Genomic DNA, 22,077 nt, shown 5'->3' with positions numbered 1-22,077 from the left:
ATCAACACTTCTTACCTAAGTGGCCATCATCTGTTTGCTTGTCTGTCTCTTCACTGGCAAGGGAGCCCCTCAAGGGCAGGGATCCCCAGGAAGTTAGGCTGGGGGACCTAAGATAGAAGTAACCTGAAGCTTTCCACATCCACTCAGTGAAGCACCTATTTCATGCTGGGCCCTGATCTAAGTAGCTTCAATAAAGGCAGACATATGTGAGAAAGGAAAGATGGGAAGGATTTCAGTGGAGAGAGACCAAGGGAGGAGGCATCTGTGTTAGTCAGGATTGGCTAAGTCAGCCGCGGTAACAAATAAACCCTGAAATCTCAGTGACTTAATACGAGTTTATTTCTCACACATGAGAAGTCTGATGTGGGTGTGCAGTGTCTAACTTCTACCTTGTGACTCTGGGGTCTAGAATCCTCCCATCATGTGTTCTGCCATCTCAACATGTGCCCCCCCCCAGGCTTCTAAGGCAGGAAGAAAGGGGTAAGGGAGACTCATGGGCTCTAACTGCCTCAGCTGGGGAGTGACACCTGTCTGCTCACAGCTCATTGGCCAGAGCTAGTCATGACTTCACCCCAAGTGCAAGGGAGGCTGGGGGAGTTTAGGGAAGCATGTGGAGCATCTCTGTCTCAGCATCCTAAGCTGGGCAAAAAGCACCAGTATAAGAGTGGGAAGGAGAGGGAGTATTTGGGGGAGCAGCACATAGACCCATAAAGCTCCAGTTCCCAGCATGGACTCATAATAAAGCGCCCGTAACTGATTTTTGTTTTTAAATGTGTTTTGTTTTGTTTTGTTTTACTTTGTGTGTGTGTGTGTGTGTGTGTGATTGGAGAATGAATGAAAGAAAGAGTAAATTGTTTTGCAAGGTTCAGTTTTGAGTCCCTCTGGTCCTGGGGCGGTAGAGCTCAAAATGTTGTTTATCAATGGTCTACTTGGGGCCACACACTGTGCAAGGACTGTACACATATTACTGCATCCCATTTACTTCTTAGAAAAACTCTGAGGGAGGCGTAGGGATTGCTGTGCCCATATTACAGATGAGAAGACTGAGGCTCCAACTAGTTTAATCATCTGTCCAGGACTGAAGCCAACGCCCGATCCTTTCCATCATGTGCATTGGTACAATCACTCACAGGAGCAGAGGGAAAAACCTTAAATGGCTAGGAGGTGGGTTTCTCACTCTCTTCAAGTCTTCCCATATCTGAGGAGGAAACACCACCTCCCATATCAATCAAGTTTGGAAGCGGAAGAGGGTAGAGTATATCCTTGGTCAAGGCCTCCACTTATTCACACTCAACTGCAGCTCAACTTTCTTCAACTGCACGGACATGGTAACTGTCCTGGGGTGGTCACGAGATTCACTGAGAAAGTGTCTATAAGCACTGAGCACCAAGGAAGTACTGTATCAGTGGTCCACATTGCCTCTATTAGGGCACTCACCTTTCAGAGGGGTACTGTGAGCAGAGGGAATGTTATTAGGGCCCCACTTGCCCTGATGGTGACAATTGGTGTTTTAAGGGTGTCTTAAGACCTTCCAGAGGAAGGCAGCCCAGTGGGGTGGAAAGTCAGGCATAAAGGAAGGCCAGCCCTACATGTTTCATGCACCCTGGGGCAAGACACTAGTCTCTGTGTTGATTCTTTCATCTGAAAGTGAGAAAAATCCACAAATCCATCAAATGCTTAATGTTTCAGAGGGCTTTGGGGAATAATATTGGAGATGTGGGTGTGCATGCATCTAATAAACCACAAGTCTTCCTCTGTCCTGACCACACCTGAACCATGTGTCCCCCAAGGAGAGGAGCTGGAGCTCAGATACCGTTCTAGCCCCCTCCTTCCACTGCCCAAGAAAGTGACCAAAAGCTGTTTTGCAGAAAAGCCGAATAGCTCATCCATCCACCAAACAAATGGTGGTCTAATTCAGAGTCTAGGCCTGAGAAAATTTGGGAATTCAGTTTGTTTGTTTGATTGTTTATTTGTTTTTAAGTGTATTTATTTTGAGAGTGAGAGACAGAGCTAGCTGGGGAGGGGCAGAGAGAGGAAGAGAAAGAATCCCAAGGAGGCCCTGTTCTGTCAGCGAGGAGTCTGATCCCACAAACCGTGAGATCATGACCTGAACCAAAATCAAGAGTCGGAGGCTTAACTGCTTAACCAACTAAGCCACCCGGGTACCCCTGGGAGGCCAGTTTAAATCAGAGGTTGCAAACCAGCAGTGAGTGGGCCAAACTCAGCTTCAGACAAGTTACTTAGCCTTTCTGTACCTTGGTTTCTTCATCAGGAAAATGGGCATAATAATAGTAATAATACCTAGAGGGATTATTGTGTGGACTAAAAGAATTAATATAGGGAAGCTCAGCTGGCTCAGTCGGAGGAGTCTGCAGCTCCCAATCTCAGGGTTGGGAGTTCAAGCCCTACGTCGGGTGTAGAAATTACTTAAAAAAATAAAACACTAAAAAAAAGAAAAGAATTAGTATATGTAAATTGCTCAGGACAGTGACTGACACATAACAAGTGTTGTGTATACGTTGTTGTTATTATTTGATTCACATGATGTTCAAGTTTTTGGATTTAAGTGTCTCCACTTAGCTGGCCTCTTCATTTTGCCCCAGTCCCTCTTGTCCTGCACCCAGCTTGCTTTCCTGCCCAGGCCCAGAAGGCTGCTAGTTTGAGTTCCCAACCACAGCCTAGTCCTATGTCCTCATTGTCTCTGCTGGATGACATAGATTGTTGATTCTTGCCATTGAACCATGACGATTACAAGCCCTGATGCCCTTCTCAACAGAACTGAGGAGCCTTAATCCTGTCCCCCTCAATGTTAGAAAGAGAAACCCCACACCAGCTGAGAAAAAACTAGAGCCACAGAGCTCCAAGATTATCTGGATGCATGTTTTATTATCATTCAGATGATGATCACGGACAAGGGGAAGGCGCCTAGAGGGTTATATACAAGTTCAGCATTCAGGGCTGTTTACATACGCCCGCACATCTTTATTCCCACAACCGCCACACAGCACAGCACAGCACAGGATGCCTCCACCTGCCATCATTACCCTAAGCAGAACATAGCCATGGGTCAGGGCTCTGAACACCCACAAAAAGGAGGCCCAAGAAGCAGAGGAGACCCCCAGTTCTGGAGGTAAATAAAGTTGACATGTGGCAAATCTTGACTCATGGAGCAGGGGATAGAAACTGGATTTGGACATCACATCTTCAATCCCACCCTGACCTCACTGGCTGCTGGACCCAGTCACCCTGCTCCTCTCTGGGGATCCCTTAAAAGACACAGAAGGGTCATTTTTAGCCAGGGCTAAGGAAGGGGAGCAGCCTGTGGGGGGTGCGGGGAGAGGGACTCTGGGATCTGCCCCCTGCCAACAGGGCAAAGTGGGGTAATCCAGGGTTTTAACTCAGGCTCCCGTTCTCATGTCCCTGAAGGGGGAGGGGGAACAAGGCCAGGGAACTGGGTGTTGTACATACAGGGGGCTTGGGTTTATGGTCAGGGATCTAAGGAGGAGGGAAAGCAGGGGTCACAAAGGGAATAGGACCCACAGGGCTTAAGACATTCTTAGACCCCAAACTTGATAGGAAGCTGGGTTCACTCCTCCAGGGACTCCCTGGCCCAGGCCGCCCGCCGCCCAGGATGCTGCCGCTTCTCCTCAGCCCCCTGACCCCTGCTCAGGTCATCCAGGAGCCCCAGCAGGAGGCTGGCTTGACCACAGGCTCCCTGAGGCTCACATGGGCCTCCCAGAGCCCTCTTGCCCGGATGTTGGCGTTTCTCAGGCATCAGCTCTCCCTCCTCCACCTCCTCTTCCTCTTCTTCCCAGCTCCTTTGGGCCTTGGGATCCACCAGCCATCTGCCTGGGTGCTGCCTCTTGGTGAAAGTGTACCCAAGCCAGGAGGAGCGCCGGCCAGGGTGCTGCCGCTTCTGCTGGGTTACCTCTGACCATGCAGCCACATCCTCCCGCCGGCCAGGGTGCTGCCGCTTGTGGGGGTCCATGGCCCCTCCTTCTTCTTCCTCTTCAACTCTGTCTTCTGCCTCCTCCTCCTCCCTTTTGCCAGGATGCTGACGCTTGGAGAGCCAGTCGGGTTGAATGATCTGGGACTCTGGGGAAGGAAAGGGGCCAGTGAGGGACCTCCTGACCCCCAAGTGCCCACTCCAGCCTTCCTCCTACTTAAGGCAGATTCCCTGCAGCACTCATCCAGAGTCACAGCCTTGTACAGCCTCTTAGACATCACAGACACACACACAGATACAGATGGTCAAAAGCATGACCTCTGGTTCTAGTCCTAGCTCTGCCACTCCCTAGCTGTGTGACCATAAGCAACTTACTTAACTTCCTGAGCCTCAGTTTTCTTCTGTGTAAAATGAGTAATAACAGTATCAGTCTAAGAGCTTGTTAGGGTGATTAAATAGTGTGATAAAGTGTTTGAAGGGCTTAGAACAGTGCCTGGCATATATGAGTCTAGTAAGTAGTAATTAAAACTGTCACATACAGAGAGACTTTTCCTCTATCCCCTGCACAGAATCTTCCCCACTGGAAGCCTGCTCTCTGTAAAACATTCCCAGGATGGGCATGGAATAGAAATCTGATCTCAGAAAAAGGTCAGCTCATGATCCTGCGGAGGTTATGGCCATCAGTTTCTAAGCTTCTGAAAGGCAAGAGTTTGGATGACCAAGTTGCTCCCCACCTCTGCATCTGGGTTTCCCCCAACCCTCTTGGGGGCCTCTGGTAGGAAGGACAGACCCACCCCTCACCTGATTCTCCATCGTCCTGATTCCCTCGCAGACGCAGGAGGTCTTCCTGGAGGAGGAGGAGGCGCTCTGCCTGGCGCAAGAGGTCGTCCAGGCCTGCGTGCTCACCGGCCTCATGCTGGGCCACCTCTGGCTGGGTGCGGCCTCCGGGAATACCAGCCACGGTCAAGGTCAACGCCAAGGCGAGCAGCAACCAAGGGCCAGGCATTGCGGGGCCTAGGATTGGGAGTACAGAGAGTATAAGTGGGCGCAGCCCCTCTTCCAGCCCTCCACCATCTCCCCCTTTCCTGTCCCAGCGGGGCCCCAAGGTGGGTAACAAATTCAGACACTCTCCTGCGGCCAGGACCACCTGCCACCTTAGGGTGGGGTAGGGGCAGCCTCAGGCTCTGAGTGTCCTCACCCACAGAGATGCTTGGAGTACCTGTCCGCGCCCAGTTGTGCCTGCGCGAGCCTGGAAGCTGTGGGAACCCCATCGCCACCGCCACTCCTCAGTGTCACCCGGACCTGGGAAAGCCAGCGCGTTGCAGGCTCGCCAGGAGTGTAGCCACCAAGAGCGCGGGGCCCGACGGCCACAATGCTAATTCCTGCGTCGCAGGCTAAGATTCTTCCCGGCGCCACATTTTTGGTCCAACGCTCCTTTCCCAACATTCGAATTCCCGTGTCACCGTTCCAATTCCAACTCTTAGATTCTATTTCCAATGCTAAGATTCTTTGGCTAAGCTAGGAAACCACCAGTTCTGACTCTAAAATCCTAATTTCAACGGTGAAATTGTTTCTAACGCTGAGGCTGACACTCTAAGGCTAAGATTCGAGTCCAACGCGAAAATCAGTCTCTAACGTCAGGATTCGGATTCTAACCCTCAGGCTCTGACGCCGGACACCCAGCTCTGCCCAGTTCTGCCCGGACGTCCCGGCGCGGACCTACAGCTGCCATCTAGGCAAGGGTGGGATGGAGAACTTTACATCCGACCGACACTGGGCGCCGAGCGTTGCAGAGGCCGGGACGTGAGCGCACAGGAGTGAACGCCACCAGTGTGCCCGCACCACCAGCTGCCTCGTCCAGTCCGCGGCCCGCGCTGTGGAAGCCCCGGGGGGGTATGAGCGCAGCGCCCCAGCCGTTGCGCGGGTGCCACGCTCCGGGAGGCGCTCGGGGGACAAAAGCCGCGGCTTCTTCCCGGCCTCACCCAGGGCTGGTGGAGAGGGCTCCCTTTCCAGTGCTCCCGGACGCTCCTGCGGGGAGGCGAGGGAACAGAGATGGTTACCTGCCGGGCGCGAGCTCCGCGGGACCGGTCCGAGATCCTGGGGCTCCGAGTTCGGAGTTTCGGGGCCTAGAGCCGGCGGATCAGGAGGCGGGGAGCGCTGGCAGGACCCGGACCCCTCTGCCCGCTTCTCGGAGGGGCCGCTGCTTATATCTGCGCGGGGCGGAGGCGCGGGTGAGGTCAGCGGGGAGGGGTCGCGGACGCCGGGAAGGGGCGCTGACGGCAGCCGGCCCCGTGGGTACCCCGCCCGCCAGCTCCCCCGGAAATCTGGGGCGGGGGCGGCGCGGGCGGCGGGGGCGGCGACGAGGCGCGAGCCGGAGCCTGGGGTGCTGATGTTGGGTCGCTTCTGCACCCGGCTCCGAAGGTTTGTTGTCTAAGAGAACGCTCATGAAGAGGACAGAGGGAGGCAGAGAGCGAATCACACTGTTAAAACGAGACACACAGGAGAGGGTAGGAGATAGTGACAAAGACTGAAAGAGGCACACTGAGAGCAGAGACAAACACCAAAGAGACACAGGGAGAGACAGAGAGAGACAGAGAAGGAGAAAGAGAAGGGGGGAGAGGACAGAGGAAAAAAGTAGGGGACAATTGGGACTTGGGTTCTGATCTTGACTGTGTCACTTCTGGCAAATGCCTCCGGCTCCCTGGGCCTCAGTTTTCTCATCTGTACAGTGAGAGAGAGGGACAGTTTTCAGAATGCCAAACCTGGTAGCCTGGGGCCACCACCTGCTCACAGATGGTTTTGTTTGACTGCCACAGTGATTTGAAAAAAACTGAATAACTAACATTTAAAAACCAGGAAGAATTTGGGACCAAGAATTTGGCCAGCTAGAGCTGAGCCTGGTTGCCCCAGTCACCAAGGCAGGACATTGGAGTTTGTGGCCCCTGGACCAGAAAGAAGTCTGTTGGTACCCACCCCATCAAAGCAAAGGAGGAGGGAGGATGTAGGGAGGAGAAAAGCATGGATGATAAGGCTCTTGTTCCTCAGTCAGTCCCCAAAATCACATTGGAAGAGAACACTGCCACATCTAATCCTGAGTACAGCCTCCATCCTGAAACACTTAAGGGGAACCCACAGTGTGCCAGGCTCCTTGGTCAGCCTATAGACACAGAAGTTAGCCAGGCCTACTTAGAGGGAACTACATTTTAGGTGAGGGGACATCAGTGAAGTCATCTCCTACCTCTAGACCATCTCAACATTAGTCTGCCTCCCCGTACGACATTTCTTCAGCCTCCCATTTTATTTTATTTTAGTTATTTTTTAATTTAAAATCATTTTTAATGTTTTACATATTTTAGAAAGAGAGAGAGACAGAACATGAGCAGGGGACGGTCAGAAAGAGAGGGAGACACAGAATCTGAAGCAGGCTCCAGGCTCTCAGCACAGAGACTGATGCAGGGCTCGAACTCACCAACTGGAAGATCATGACCCCAGCCAAAGTTGGGCACTTAACTGACTGAACCACCCAGGTGCCCCCAGCCTCACATTTTAATTGAGTACATGTTGAATGCCCCCAGCCATGCTGGGGGTCTGGAAAGAGATTCCAAAAGTGTTCAATTATCACTCCTTCCCTTGGCATTGCACCCAACTTTCTACCATATCACCACAAACTCACATCACCTGGCAAGATAAACAAAGTAGAGACTAGTAGTCCCACTTTATAGACAAAGACACAGAGGTTTGGGGAGGCAGAAGGACTTGGAACATAAGAGGTGGGAGGGAACTTTCAGATCCCCAGCTAGAGTCCTCTCCTCATTTTTAGACGAGGAAACCCAGGCCCATAGAGATGACTTGATCTGCTTCCTGACTCCCCTGCACCCCCAGAGTCAGAAAGTTGGCTGGTGTAGACTACAAACCTGAAACCTGCTTCATCTCCCAGCCAGACTCTAGGATTTGAAGACTCGCCATCCATACTAAGCATTAAATCAGACAGACAGACAGACAGACAGACCTATTATCTTTCACATAAGGAAAAGGTGTAAATTGATAGAATCTCTATGGGTGGTAACCTGAAAATGTAACACATATGTACCTTCCACAAGACATCCCACAGGCACCCATACCTGTGCACAAGGATGTATGCACAGACCATTTGGTGCAGCATAGTTATTAGAAGCCAGAATTGGAAACAACTGTTCATCATGAGGTGTCTGCTTAAATCAACTAGGACCCAACTAAAACTATGGGTATTATATTCTGACTTTGAAGAATGAGGCAGTTCCCTATGTACAGATGTGGAATAAGCTCCAGGACATATTGTTACATGAGAAAAAGCGGAGCAGAGAACAATGTGTACATCATGTGCACGCATGTGATGGCGCGGGAGATGAACTGTTATGCTCTTCTGCAGAGTGTCTCTCTGGAGGGATGGGTGAGAACAGTGCAGATAGGGAACAGGGAGCTGGGGAAGGGAAGGCCAGTGGTCCGGGGCTTGCTTTTCACTGTCAGCCCTTAGTGCTGCTTGAATTTTCTCTCTTTGCATCATTACCTATCTACAAACCAACAAGCAGCACCAACAAAACAAAACAACAGAATGTCACCTAAGGCATAAAAGGAGTGATAAGTGTGGATGGATAGAAAAGCTGCCTGGTAGAGGGTGAGCCGGCTGGAAGCTCGCCCCCTGGTGAGCCCATTTGATGTGTTTCTATAATCAGGGATTTGAGTTGTCTGTTAGGAGGACAGTTCCTGGAGGGCTGGGAAGGGGAGGGGAGAGGAGAGTTCTCACATTGCCCAAGGGACTAGAGAGGATGGTACAGGCATCTGATCGTTCTTTCCTCTGTTTGTCCTTTCCTCTCTTCCTTTCCTTCCCTCAGCAAATATTCACTGAACCCCTAGAAAGTACCAGGACCTATTCTGGATCTTGGGCACTGTGTTAACTTGCATTTCTGATGCTTTGACCTGGGGCGGGGCGGGGGGGGGGGGGGGGGGGGGGAGGGGGGGGATGGGTTCTGGCTGACTCTGGGGAGAGGGCCTCTCCCAGGATTAGCCAATTCTTAGAGATGATAAGGGACTCACCTGGGAACACCTTTCATAGGCAAACTAACCAATCCAGAGCCCACACCCCCACCACCCTGGGGCTGCTGCCTCCTTGCCCTTATCACCCTAAGCCAAGTACGGGACAGCTACAGTCACAGATTGCCCCTAAACCCCAGAGCCACTGAAATTATTCAAACCAGCCAATCCTAAACCTGTTTACCCTGCCTCCCCATTCCTTTGTTTCTTCGTTCCTTCAGGCAGAAACAACAATTAAGGCACTGGTCCACCTTCCACCTTTCCCCTACCCCCTGCTTCCTCTGCCTCCTTACTACTGGATCCTGGTGCGACCAGGATCCGGCCAAGCAAAAAGGATCCTGCTCTGGTCTCTCACTGAGCTGACAGTCCAGTCGTTATGTCGCACATATTTTTCTCACTTGCTTTTATTTTTTCTCTAACAATACAAGTGTGCTTGATTTTCAAGACTGTAATTGCTTATCAGATTAAGACAGCTATGCTTTTGAAAATGAATAATGGGATAGTTTAATGGTGAGTTTGTACATTAATTTGTAACTCCCAGTGCCTGCCCACCCACCCCTACCCCAACACACACCCACACACCCACATCCCTCCCCCCCCCCCCACCACACACACACCACAGACACCTTCCTACAGGAGGTCTGTTGAGTCTCAGGGTGGGTTCTGATTTTCCAGACTCTGTCTTCCCTAATTTCCCCTGTCTTCTCCCTCAAAGTCTCTTTGCTCCCTGTTCAAGGATGTCTCCTATATATTTTAGGGTCTTTTTCAACTCTGAGCTATATAGAAGGGCCTGAAGTAGGCCCATCTCAATTATGTATTAATATTTTTTACATAGTGGTTTCCTGAATTAAACTTTTTATTTTGAGATAATTGTAGATTCACATGCAGCTCTAAGAAATAATACAAAGAGGCTGTGGGTACCCTTTGCCCAACTTCTTTTAATGGTTGCCTCTTGTAAAACTATATAGTACAAAGTCACAACCAGGATACTGACATTGATACAATCCACTGATCTTATTCAGATTTCCCCAGTTTTACTTGTACTCATTTGTGAGTGTATGCACTTAGTTCTACGCAATTTTATCACATGTGTAGGTTTGAGTGTGGATATAGACTCAATTCTTTCCTTTATATTCTGTTTTTGCTGTCAAAACAATGAAGGTCTTCTTTTCCACAAGATCATAAAAATTCCAGGAAGAAAAATCCATTTAGTGTCTGCTTTTTCTCCATAGAAACTCATTCCAGAAATCTTTCTCATCCATATTTCCCTTTACCCTTTCCATTGGAGATTTTTGACCCAACTGAGTGACAATTCCTTGATGATGAATCCACTGGAAACTTTTCAGTTCTCATTTCAATCACTGATTTATTTTTTTATTCAATGAATAGTTCCAGTATACACACAGGTGTCAGGCATAGGCCTGGCCACACCATGGGTGCAGAAGGGCGGGGGATGCAGGGATGTACAAGGTAAGAGACAGGTGGGAAGCAGTCAGATCTCAGGGGGCTTTATTGGCTCTACAGAGTAAGGAGTTTGGAATTTATTCTCAAGGCAGTGGGGAAATAGAGGGGTTAAAGCAGGGGAGAGATGTGACCTGATTTGTTCTCTAAGCATCCATTTGGCTGCTTGGTGAATTATAAGCTTATGGGGGGCAAGAGGGAAGCAGCAAAGCCAGTGAGGAACCTCCATGAAACCCTCGCTCCTTTGTGAAACTCTTCTGCCTGTCTCATTGGGTTGTTCTCTTCTGCTTTTGGGCTCTCCTTCTGCTATGCTTGGCTCTGGAGTGGGCCCCACTGAGCCCAGTGTGTGTCTGCAGTCACCCCAAGCACCATCCCCAGGCCTCCTCATCTTCACTTCACCAGGCCACATGCTGGTGCCTCCCAAATCAGCTTCTCCACAGAAAACTATGTGGCCCTCAGAAAGAAAGAGCCCCTCCCAGGGCGATCCTCTCCTGCAAGCAAGAGAAAATACAACCCAAACTGGCTCAGGCAAAATAAAAGGCGGATGTACTGGTACCTGTGACCAACAACGTAAAGACCTAGGACTAGCTTCAGGGATGGCAGGATCTAGAAGCTCAAATGATGTCATTCGGAATCTGTCCCTTTTCTCCGTTTGTAATCTCCACTTTCCTCTAGATGGCTTCATTCTCGGGCTGAGTGTCCTCAAAGGTGGAGAAGTAATCATGGGCATCCCTGGGATCACACTGTCCCAGCTGAGTTACCCTAAAAGCAAAAGAGCCCTTCTCATTCCCAAAAGTCCCAGGGTTAGTTCCCATTGGCCCAGGCTGGGTCACATGCCCATTCCTGAACAGACCACTGTGATTCTGATTGGCCAACGGGTCAGCCTGTCTGAACAGCATGGACTCAGGGGGTCCTCCAAAGGCATATTGGGTTTCACTCACTAGAAGAAGAGGAGCTGAATGACAAGTACATAAACAACACAGGTCTCCTACGTCCCCATTGCACAGATGAGGAAACCAAGACTCAGACAGAGGAGAGGGTTGCCTGAGTCCCTCAGTGAACTAGCAACAACCTCAAGACCAGTGCCCTACCCCATTTTTCCTTCACAATGTCTGGGTCAGGGTTTTCTCTAAAGAAACTGGAAGAGGGGACGCCTGGGTGGCTCAGTTGGTTAAGCCATGGACTTTGAGTCAGGTCATAATCTCATGGTTTGTGGGTTCAAGCCCCACATTGGGCTCTGTGTTGTCACTGCAGAGCCTGCTTTGGATCCTCTGTCCCCTTCTTTCTCTGCCCCTCCCCCACTCTATCTCTCAAAAATAAATAAACATTAAAAAAAGAAAAGAAAAGAAAAGAAACTGAAGTGGCCAAATTCTTACTGGCACACTGGGTTCTGCTTTACACTCCGTGTCCCATCCCCAGCCCCAAGACCTTGTTCTTTTCTTGTAGGCAATAAGTTGCCATTAGGAGAGTGTCATCTTTTCTGGAAACTCTAGGGAGGCCTCCCCCTAAATAACATCAAGCCCCGAATAAATGGCTCTCTAATGCAGGGATTTCAGACACCCTGACAGGAAGAGGGCTCTTTGGGTGCCAAGAGGACTCCTGGCAGCTGACTACTCTGCTTCCATTTAGGCCTCCCTTAGTCACTGCCCAGCTTCTGGCAAAGAAGCGCTAACTCAGTCCATTCCTTCCAGGACCCTTCAATTCCATACACATTCACTGAGCACCAACTCCATATGGGCAGTGTGGTAGGTGCCAAGGAATACGGCGGAAGGTAAACCTTGCATGGCTCCCTGCTGCTTATGGGATCACTTCCTTAGCCTGGCATAATTCCTTTATAATCTGGGCACAATCTCGGCTCCTCTCCTGCCAGCTCCCCTTTACTCCATGTCCAGTCCCGCCCCCAACATCAACCAGTGAAACTCATTTTGCAGACATGCTGTCTAATCTCACACCTCCATGTTCTCACCCCTCTCCTTGCCACCTGCCCCTCGCGGGCCACTTATTCATTCTTCAGAGCCTACTGCAAATGCCCATTCATCTATTCATTCATTCATCTGTCCTTTTGTTAACTTAACAAACTTAAATGTACATAAACATGAGACCAAGAAGGTCATATGTTGAGTGTTAGGGTCACTGAGAGGGTCCAGATAGGAATATTGTTCTGAGGATGTTAGCAGTCTGGGAGGGGAGAAGAACGTGTCCATATAAGTTGTATTACGGCATACTGTGAGGTGGAAAGCTCTGGGGCAGGAACAGACCCAGCCTGTGGGATCAGGGATGGCTTATCACGTGAGTCTTGGACTTACACTGGATGAAAGGGCATGCCAGGAGGCTTTCTCTGACCACCCTGGCTGAAATAGGTACCCATCACACCCTCTTGTGTGACTGCATCTTGTTCCCTGCTATTTTTCAAGGTCCCGGCACATAGCTAGCACTCAGTAAAGAATTTTTAAATTAACGACTACATGAATGAACGCATTCAGCCCAGGGTGAACGAACACAGGCTGCCTGGCCCTGTCTTTCAAGCTGAGAGGGCACAAGGACAGCCTCCCTCCATCACCACCTATGAGGTAGACGGCATGTTTACCAGCAGAAAGAGCGGGTAATGTGAGGAGCAGTCTTGGAGGTGCACAAAGAGAGACCCAGAGGCCAAAGCAATCGGAGGAAGCTTCCTGGAGGCAGAGGGCAGAAGCCAGGCCCTGGAGGATGGAGAGAGTCAGGACAAGCAGAATCAGAAGCAGATGAGCTCAGGCTGTTTGAGGACCTGCTTCCTCTCCCCTTCTTGAACAGAGACTCTGCGCCCCCTCCTCCCCTCCCCAGAGCAGCATGGTCCAGAGTTGAATAACACCCAGGGACTGTTGAGGCTGACCACTATGAGACACCAGGCAGAGTCTGCCTGTCTGGGCTCAGGGCCAGGCCAGGCTTCCACACTTACAGTCTAGGCTGACAAGCTGAAGCCATGAGGCCCCACCAACCCAGGGCCCTGTGCCCCCTGTGAGGTCTTATATCCATGCTGAGAGACCAATCGCAGGTCTGTGTGGTCTAGATGGTTTCCAAAGAGCCATTTTCTGCCCAGCTGGAGTTTGCTGAGTGGAACTCGGGCTCCGGGAGGGCGCCAGGGGCTGCAGGAACACTGCCAACCCACAGGGCTGGTGTGGAGCCGGATGCATAGGGGGGATTTCTGAGGAGTGCTGTCTGATGCATTTAGCTGACACAGAACACGTGCACATGTGTGTGGGTGCCCCTGGCTGCTCACATGTCTTTGCATCTACTGCACATGCCCCTTGTATGTGTGTACATATACATAGCCCATGTTTGCATGCTGTACACACATTCATAGATTTTGCCTTGTGTGTATGTGTATACACATGGGTGTTATGTATATGGTATGCACAGATTCGTGTACAACTTTGCCTCGTGTGTATGGGTGTACCTGTGTGTATACGCGTATGGGGGTCCAGGTCTGTATGGTGTGCACATGGGCATGTGTGTTTGTGCCTAGGCCTAGGTCAATGTGTACACATGTGGCACATGTATCTGTGGCTTAGTTTGGGACAGGGCCTAGTGGTCATCTTAGGGCCCAGTTTGTCACAAGTGACCCTGTCTGCTGAGGGAACGTGGCTTGAGATCAAACGTTCTACCCATGAATAAGACATCCTCACTACCCCCTTCAAGAGTTATCTGTTTGTTCTTCCATTCTCTGTTCTCTGCTAGCTAGTCTGGTAAATTAACTTGTGTTGATATAAGAGAAGGAATCTCCTTGAGGACGGAGTCTGTGTTCATCTCCCACATGGCTTGGTGCAGGGTAGGTGCCGAGGAGAAGGTAAGTACTGGAGAGGGACAACAGATAAGAACCGAGAGGATAGGAGGGGCTCTGTCTTGATTTCGGCTCAGGTCCTGATCTCTCGGTTCGTGGGATCGAGCCCCACTTCCGGCTTTGCACTGACAGCATGGAGCCTGCTTGGGATTCTCTCTCTCTCTCTCTCTCTCTCTCTCTCTCTGCTCCTCCCCAGCTCATGCATGTGCACTCTTTCTCTCTCTCAAAATAAATAAATAAACATTTTTTTAAAAAATAGAGAGAATGGGAACCATCTCCTGGGTGCCCTGAATACATTTTCTTGTTTAATTCACACAGCTCTATGAGATTGGAATCATTCTGTCTGTTTAAAGGAGCCAAGGCTCAGAGAAGGGAAGTGACTTGTTCAAAGTCACACAGCCAGGACCTTGGATTTGAACTCAGGTCTGTGTTATATACCAAAGCTTTTTCCAGTCAAAGCCATCCTTCAATCCAGAATCTGGTATCTCAAAGCCCATAATAAAGAGTGAGTCTCTGACTTTTGAAATAACATCAAGCTTATCTTGGGATCATCTCAGGAGAATATATGCTAATTCTGATGTGGATGGAAGTGCTTTGTCGGGTGGGCCAGGGTGGGGGCGGGTGATAGATGGCTTGACGCCTGTGAGCCACAGTTGCTGGATGATCAGACACCTCGTCATCCATCAGGCACGCCAGAGATAACAAGCCCCCACTTCTGCCATTGCTTTTGTTATTACAAGAGAAAAATGAAAACCAACTCCAAATCACCTTGGCCATTTAGGTATATTTATCTTGCTGTCAGCCATAAGCAGGCTCTATCTCAACGTTCCGGGCTAATTAGAGCTTGTTTTCAGAATACATGGAGTCTACACCCCAAGGAGCAGGTATTAATCTGCTATTAATACTGGGCCATGAGTCAGGGTGACAACAGGTGGAAGAGGAGGTTCCTGGCGGGTCCTGATTGAGACCTTCATTTTGGCCCAACAAGATGGCAGTCTCCCTCCTGAAAACCCAAGTATTCCTTTTCATGGCTCCATGAGAACCCACTTATGAGTCTTGAGTGGACTCCAGGATTCTTTGGCCACCCATATCCATCCTTTGATTTCCAGTAAGCAGAAGGACCCCTCTTTCCTTCTGGAGAATTGCCTTATCTCCATCCAGCACAGTCCTGATGGGATTCTAGCCACACTGCCCCATTCCCAGGGCAAGGGGTCAGCCTATGGAAACTCTCTCCTGGGATTTAGACTCTTAGGTGGGGAGATGCAGAGCTGTTAGGACAGACATTCATTACAGCAGCCACAACAGCACTAGAATAAGATAGTGGAAAAGTCTCTGCTGCCTGGACCCTTGCAGGACTCCCTTTTTAGCCTGGAGCCTGAGCCTTTGGTCTTCTTGTTGAGCAATAAATCTCCCTTTTCAGGTAATTTAGCTAAATTTGGGCTCTGTTCTTTGCAATCCTGACTGATAAGGCCTCCTCCTCTGTACTGGGGTCTCATGAGAATCTAGAGTCATAGATTCAAATCCTGGCTTTGATTTCAGGAAAGAGAGGAGGAGGGAGGGAAGGGGTTGGGAGAGGAATAATGATGACTGGAAAGGGTAAGGGGATACAGCTGGGTCAAATGGATATCAAGGACAATAAGAGAAAAAGGAATCCCAGGCAGAGGCCCAAAGGTGTACCAGAAATATTCCCTATGTGTTTATAGATAATTCTCACCAAAAAACTTGAAAGCCTCCTTATTCCCATTTGTATAGGAAGCTGTTATTTTTTTCTGGTCAGCCTCCAGTCCCCTTTCTTCTTATGATAGAACCCTGGTTTTACAAAGGAGAATTATTCTCCTCTGCCTTTGGATTTGCTGGTTTGTGTAGGGCTGGCACCACCTTGGGAACCATGTGACCAAGGACTGGCCAGTCAGGGTTTGAATATCCCCAGCCACAGGGATTGGTTCAAGGACAGCTGTATGGTCAAGCCAGGCCAATGAGATTCAAACTTGAGACTTTTACTGAATTATTTACACAGAAGTGTTCTTTTCATGCTGGGGTTGTGGGATGTAAACCCAGAACTGGCAGGGTCCATTTTTGCCACTTTACAAGAAGATTCTACTTGTGAATGATGCCACCACAAAATTAGTTGGACCAGAAGGTAGGAAGTCACTGGTTTTTCATGACAGGATAAGTTCCTTTTTTGTTTAAGTCAGTTTGGGCTGCCCTTTCTGTCACTTGCAACCTAATGACTAATAGATAAAACTCAAAGAAGAGAGGGTATCCTAGGGCTGGGCCATGTCTCGTCTCATGCTAGGGCAGGGAAGAAGGACCACAGGGCACCAAGCAGATTCCCTGGCCTTAGCTTCTGCCTTAAACTCTGAAGGCTTGTGTTCAAGTGCCAGTTCTGCTACTAATTCGGGGGGTGGGGATTGGTACATCGCATAACATCTGTAGGGGTCAGCTGTCTCTTCTAGAAAGTGAGGGTGATGATAATATAAAACTTTCAGCCAACTAATTGGTTACTACATGCTAGTCCTCATACAAAGTGTTTTCCAGCATTATTACATTATATCTGCATAAAAAGTGAATGATGTAAGCATTATTATTATTCCCATTTTATAGATGACAAAGCTGAGACCCAAAAGGTAGGCAACTTGCCCCAGGTCACCAAGTAGAAGACCAAGTCTTTGACTCAACCCCTTACACAACCTGTCAGATGTTAAAAGTGTAGCTAGCCAGGAGGGGATAGGGTGCAGGCAGCGTTGTCTTGCCTGCTGGTTCACCAAGCACCCAGCCACTTTTTGACCTAGTCTGCATCTTCAAGGGGAGCTCCAATTCTACTTGAGTAGTGTTCCTTTTTTTTTTTTTAACATTTTATTTTTTAAGTAATCTCCATACCCAATGTGGGGCTTGAACTCACAACCCTGAGATCAAGAGTCATATGCTCTCCCAACTGAGCCAACCAGGCTGGCTACTATAAGTAGTGTTCTTATAGGGAAACCACCCAAAGTCTTGTAAGTGCCTGAACAAACAAAGCAAGGTCAAGACCATTCACAAGGTCAGGATCATGGGAGTTAGGCTGGCCCCATGGACAACATCTGATCTGGACTTTCAAAAGATGGGTCATTTCCCCTGGTCTCATCTATATGTAGCCAAAGGGAGGCCAGAAAGCTTTTAAGAATAATAGTGGTTTGGGAGATGGAAAGAAGGAAGGAAGGAAGGAAGGAAGGGAAGATTAAGTAAGTAAATCTAGAAATGAGTAAGTGAATGAGATAGAAGCTGATTGGTTATATTAGAAAAGCTGGAGAAGAAGGGGTAGGCACTCAGTAGGTACAGCCACGGTGGGCAAGTGGAGAAGTGAAGCTAGCCAAGGGCAGGAAACCCGCTCCCTCCCTGCAGACTCACCTAGCCCTAGCCCTCATCGTTTCTGATACTTTTATCAGCACTTGGCCAGGAGTCACTTGTGGGCATAGATCTAGGGCACAGATTCTAAGGGGAGAGATCACAAGGAAGGGCTGCTCTTAATTCTAGCCCACAGCTATGGCAGGAGGTGGACCAATGTCATCCATCACAAGCATCCTGGGTCTGGCCCTACCAAAGGCCGAGACCAGGCACATCTCCACGGTTACTCTGAGGGCCCAGCCGGCAACAGCAAATGAATTTTCCTTTATTGATTTTGGGGTTAGAGAGCAATTCAAGACAATCACGAATAATGCTCAGATAAGCAAGGGCTTCTGAGAGGGGAGCAGGGCCACAGAAAGGACTCTGGAATTTCATAGACCTGATTTCCACTCCTAGGCCTACCACTACCTTGCTATGTGACCGTGTGCAAATAACATCACTGCTCTGAGCCTCAGGTTCCTCATCTGTATAGAGCAGGGCTAGTGAAACGTACCTCCCAGGGGTGTCGTGAGGAAATGTGGAATGTGACGGGCATCATGCTTGCCTGAAACCGAGTAGGCACTTGGTAAATGACAGCTCTTTATTGTTCTAACCTTTCCCCCCAGTAGACACTTTTGTCATCAAAAACAAATATAGTTCATCCGTTTTTAATCTAAAATAACAAAAGTGTGTCTGCTTATGGTCTGGGAGGAATGTATTGGGCAGAGTCCTGCCAGGAAATAGGTAGCATCCCCAGATCGGTTAGTTTGAGGATAACTTCATGAAAGGACCGTTTACAAAGCATGAGCAGAGTGCACAAGGGATAGTGCAGTACCCAGGGAAGGTGAGAGAAGACCTGGTAGCACTTCTAAGCCCAAAGGGACAAGAGGGGACAGCAGTTAATGGGGTCCAGAGAAAGGGAGCATTGGACTGTGAGAGTCTTAACAGGAGCAATCAGTTGAGGGACCTCACAGTGGGTGAGCCTGGAGATTAAATACCACAACCTCTTTCTTCTCCCACCTTCTGATCCCCTCTGGGACTCACCACTGGCGGAACCCAACAGGAAACCAGGGGCCAAGGGAGCCATTGGTAAAGGCTGGCCTCCCAGGCCTTGAGCAGGAAGGGGGAGGGCGCAGAGTGGATCCAGAGGGTCAAACAGAGGGATCCAGCACAAGGGTTTCTGAACATCCTGTTGATAATAAACTTGAAGACCCCATCTCATAAACAGGCTCTTAAGCCCCCCTCTTCCACAGTCTAGACCTGGCCATTTGCAATTACAGCCAGCATCCCATCGTGTAGAGAGGAATGCAGCAGTGACAATGTTCTGATGAAGGATAAGCTTGGTCCTTTCCGGGACTCAGCCTGAGGGTGGGTACAGGACACTGGGGCACCGATTGCTCTGAGGGATGGGCATGGCCGGATGTCACACAGCAGCACTGAGGACAGGCTTCACACCAGAGGCGGTCTGTGATTAATGAGCCACTCAAGTCCAGTGGGTGGAGAAATTAAAAGAAATTAAAAAAAGAAAGTTTAATAAATTCTGGCTGGCATCATGCAGAGCGAGAAACCCTCCCCACGCTATTATGGACAGTCATTTTTCAGTTTGTATGCAGAGAAGTCACAAATGGATTCACTGCGGCTGTCAGGATGATGGGGGCCCTTTCCAGTGCCCTTTACAAAGCCCTGATGCTTCCACTCTGGGTTTGGGATGGTGGGCTGAGTGCTAACCTGCCTCAGCCAGGTCACAGCAACCAGGCTGGTCCATGCTGGAGACAGAGGCCAGGGGCACCATCTCCTCAGATGGAATGGAATGAGCAAGGAAGGAGGGCATGGGGAGGGTGATAGAGAAGACGTCACCCACTCATCCCACGCAGATATACGCACGTGGAGACTAATAAGGGGACTCAGACACACACAAGGACACACAGAGACATGAAGAAAGATACACAGGAACACTCAACAGGGACTCATACAGACACACAGAGTCACATACACCAGAGAAACAGACAAATACACACAGAAAGACACTTACAAGGACACCAAAGCCACACAGACAATATATGGGAACATACAGAGATATGAGACACACATACGGGAACACACAACAAGGATACAGGGACACATAGAGTCATAGGTACAGAGATAAACACAGTCAGAGACACACATGGGGACCCAGACACTCACAGAGACTTATATGAAGATACAAAGACATACAGACCCACAGGAACACACAATAGGGACACATGCTGAGTCACTTATACACAAAGACACAGAGAAGGGTACACAGAAACCCCAGATATGCCCCAATATACAGAGTAACAGCCTCAGGGACACAGATGCAACACACACACACACACACACACACACACACACACACACACACACCCACTCTGGAGGGGCTCTAAGAGAAGGCAAAGAGCCCTTGCTGGCAGAGGTCGGAGCTGTGTGGCCTCAGAAAAGACTCTTAACTAATCTCTCTGAGCTTCAGTGACCCCATCTAGAAAATGGGAGTCATAATCCTTACCACATCACTGCTGTGAGGACTGAATGGGACAATGACACCAAGTGCCAAGTAAAGGGTTTAATAGCAGGACACCAAATGTATGTTGGGAAAGTCCATTAACAACACAACGGACTATATTTAAACAACCAAAAAAAATGTCTAGCTGCCCAAAAGGGACTATCCCAGGGCAAGCACTTGTTGGATTATAGCCCATTAAGCAAGGGTCAAGCCCAAGTGGAACCACAATACAACTCACTGACCCCACCCCCCACTACTCTGACTCTAGGCCCAGAACTCAGAGTCTTTTGTGGTCAAGCTCCCAACCCCACCCCACCTCATCTCCACCACTCTTCCCAATATCTCAGCCCCAATCCTACAGTTTCCCCACTTTCCCCAGACAGGCCATGTGTTCCCTGCCCCCAAGCCTTTAGCCATGCCATCTCCTCCACTGAGGGTGCCTACCCTCTCCTGCACCTGCAAATCATATCTCTCCTTCTCCTACTTGAGTCCTACTTGTGTAGGAAGCCGTTCCTGACACCAGTGACCTCTCTCTGTCCTGCTCTATAAAATTATGACTTTTCCTTTCCTTCATTTACAACTGAGGCTCAGAGAGGTGAAATGACTTGCCAAGGGTCACACATCTCAAAAGCAGTAGAGCTGGGATTGGAACTCAGGTCTATTGGAGTCCAAAGCCAGTCTCTTTTTGTGACACTCTCTTAGGCCCTAGAGATCAGAGGTTATATTTCATGCACATTTCAATAGTTTCCAGCCCGTAGGGATTGGAATATAAGGAATACTGCAATAAACATTCTTATGTTTTAGATTGTGTCTTTAGCATGAATTCTCAGCAGTGAAATTAATGGTCAAGGTGTGTCTTAGTCTGTTTGGGCTGCCGTAAGAAAATACCACAGACTAGGTGGCTTTTAATTTTTTTCTTATTTCTTTAATGTTTATTTTCGAGAGAGAGACAGAGAAAGATAGAGCGTGAGTGGGGGAGGGGCAGAGAGAGGGAAACACAGAATCCTAAAGCAGGCTCCAGGCTCTGAGCTGGCAGCACAAAGTCCGACATGGGGCTCGAATTCACAGACTGCAAGATCATGACCTGAGTTGAAGTCGGTCACTTAACCAACTGAGCCACCCAGGTGCCCCAGACTAGGTGGCTTTTAAATAGCAGAAATTTATTTCTGACAGTTGCAGAGGCTGGATCAGGGAGCCAGGTCAGGAGAGGGCCCTCTTCCAGACTGCAGACTGCAGACTTCTCTCTGTGTCCTCACACTGTAAAAGGGAGCAGCGAGGTCTGTGGGGGTCTCTTTTATAAGAACATTCATGAGGGCTCCAACTTATGACCTAATCACCTCCCCAAAGGTCCACCTTATACTACCATTACATTGCGCACTAGGATTTCAACTATTAATTTGGCGGGGCATTGGGGGCAGGGGAACAAAACATTCAATCCATAGTAACTTGTATGAGCATTCATTCATCCCATAGATATTTCTCACCACTTTCACGGCTACCACTTTGTTCCATGCCATCGTTAATGCTTACATGCATGTCTACAGAGGCCTCTTACCTGGACACACTACCTCCCCACTTCTTCCTGTGGTATTTTGATAATTGGTCCCCTTTCTTCACCCCTTCCTGCAGCCGCACACTTGCCAAGGCCTCATCACGGATAGAATGGATTTCCCTGACCCTTAACTTTGGCCTGGGCCACTGCCTTGCTTTAGCCAATGGGATAGAGCAGAAGTGGGCCCGTTTCAAGTTCCTTGGCCATTGCCATGAGAACATGCCTCCGCTCACACACTGCTGGTAGATGAAGGATGAGAAATACGTGCAGCAGAGCCACCCCAACTGCAGACTACAAGAATAAGTGACCTTTGGGGCCCCTGGATGGCTCAGTCCATGAAGCATCTG

General features: G+C 49.4%; 1 protein-coding gene across 2 annotated transcripts in view; it reads right to left on the bottom strand.

Moving 5' to 3' along the window:
• Window positions 1-2,866: 2,866 nt before the first annotated feature.
• The window catches only part of TRH (thyrotropin releasing hormone), a 69,533-nt gene continuing 50,322 nt past the window's right edge, over window positions 2,867-22,077 (bottom strand). Inside the window, exons 1-3 of one of the 2 annotated variants that reach the window (XM_042911332.1) lie at window positions 6,007-6,204; window positions 4,748-4,960; window positions 2,867-4,095 (exon numbers count right to left, since the gene is read on the bottom strand). In XM_042911332.1, the coding sequence (XP_042767266.1) occupies window positions 3,587-4,095; window positions 4,748-4,952 (714 nt within the window). In that variant the 5' untranslated portion in view covers window positions 4,953-4,960; window positions 6,007-6,204 and the 3' untranslated portion in view covers window positions 2,867-3,586. Of the gene's footprint in view, window positions 4,096-4,747; window positions 4,961-6,006; window positions 6,205-22,077 lie in introns of those variants that run through there. The other variant, XM_042911322.1, reaches the window with a different exon arrangement.

Source organism: Panthera leo, chromosome A2 (assembly GCF_018350215.1).
Source record: "Panthera leo isolate Ple1 chromosome A2, P.leo_Ple1_pat1.1, whole genome shotgun sequence".
Classification (NCBI taxonomy): domain Eukaryota; kingdom Metazoa; phylum Chordata; class Mammalia; order Carnivora; family Felidae; genus Panthera; species Panthera leo.
The sequence above is the reverse complement of the archived record's forward strand: the minus strand, read 5'-3'. Positions and strand labels throughout refer to the sequence as shown.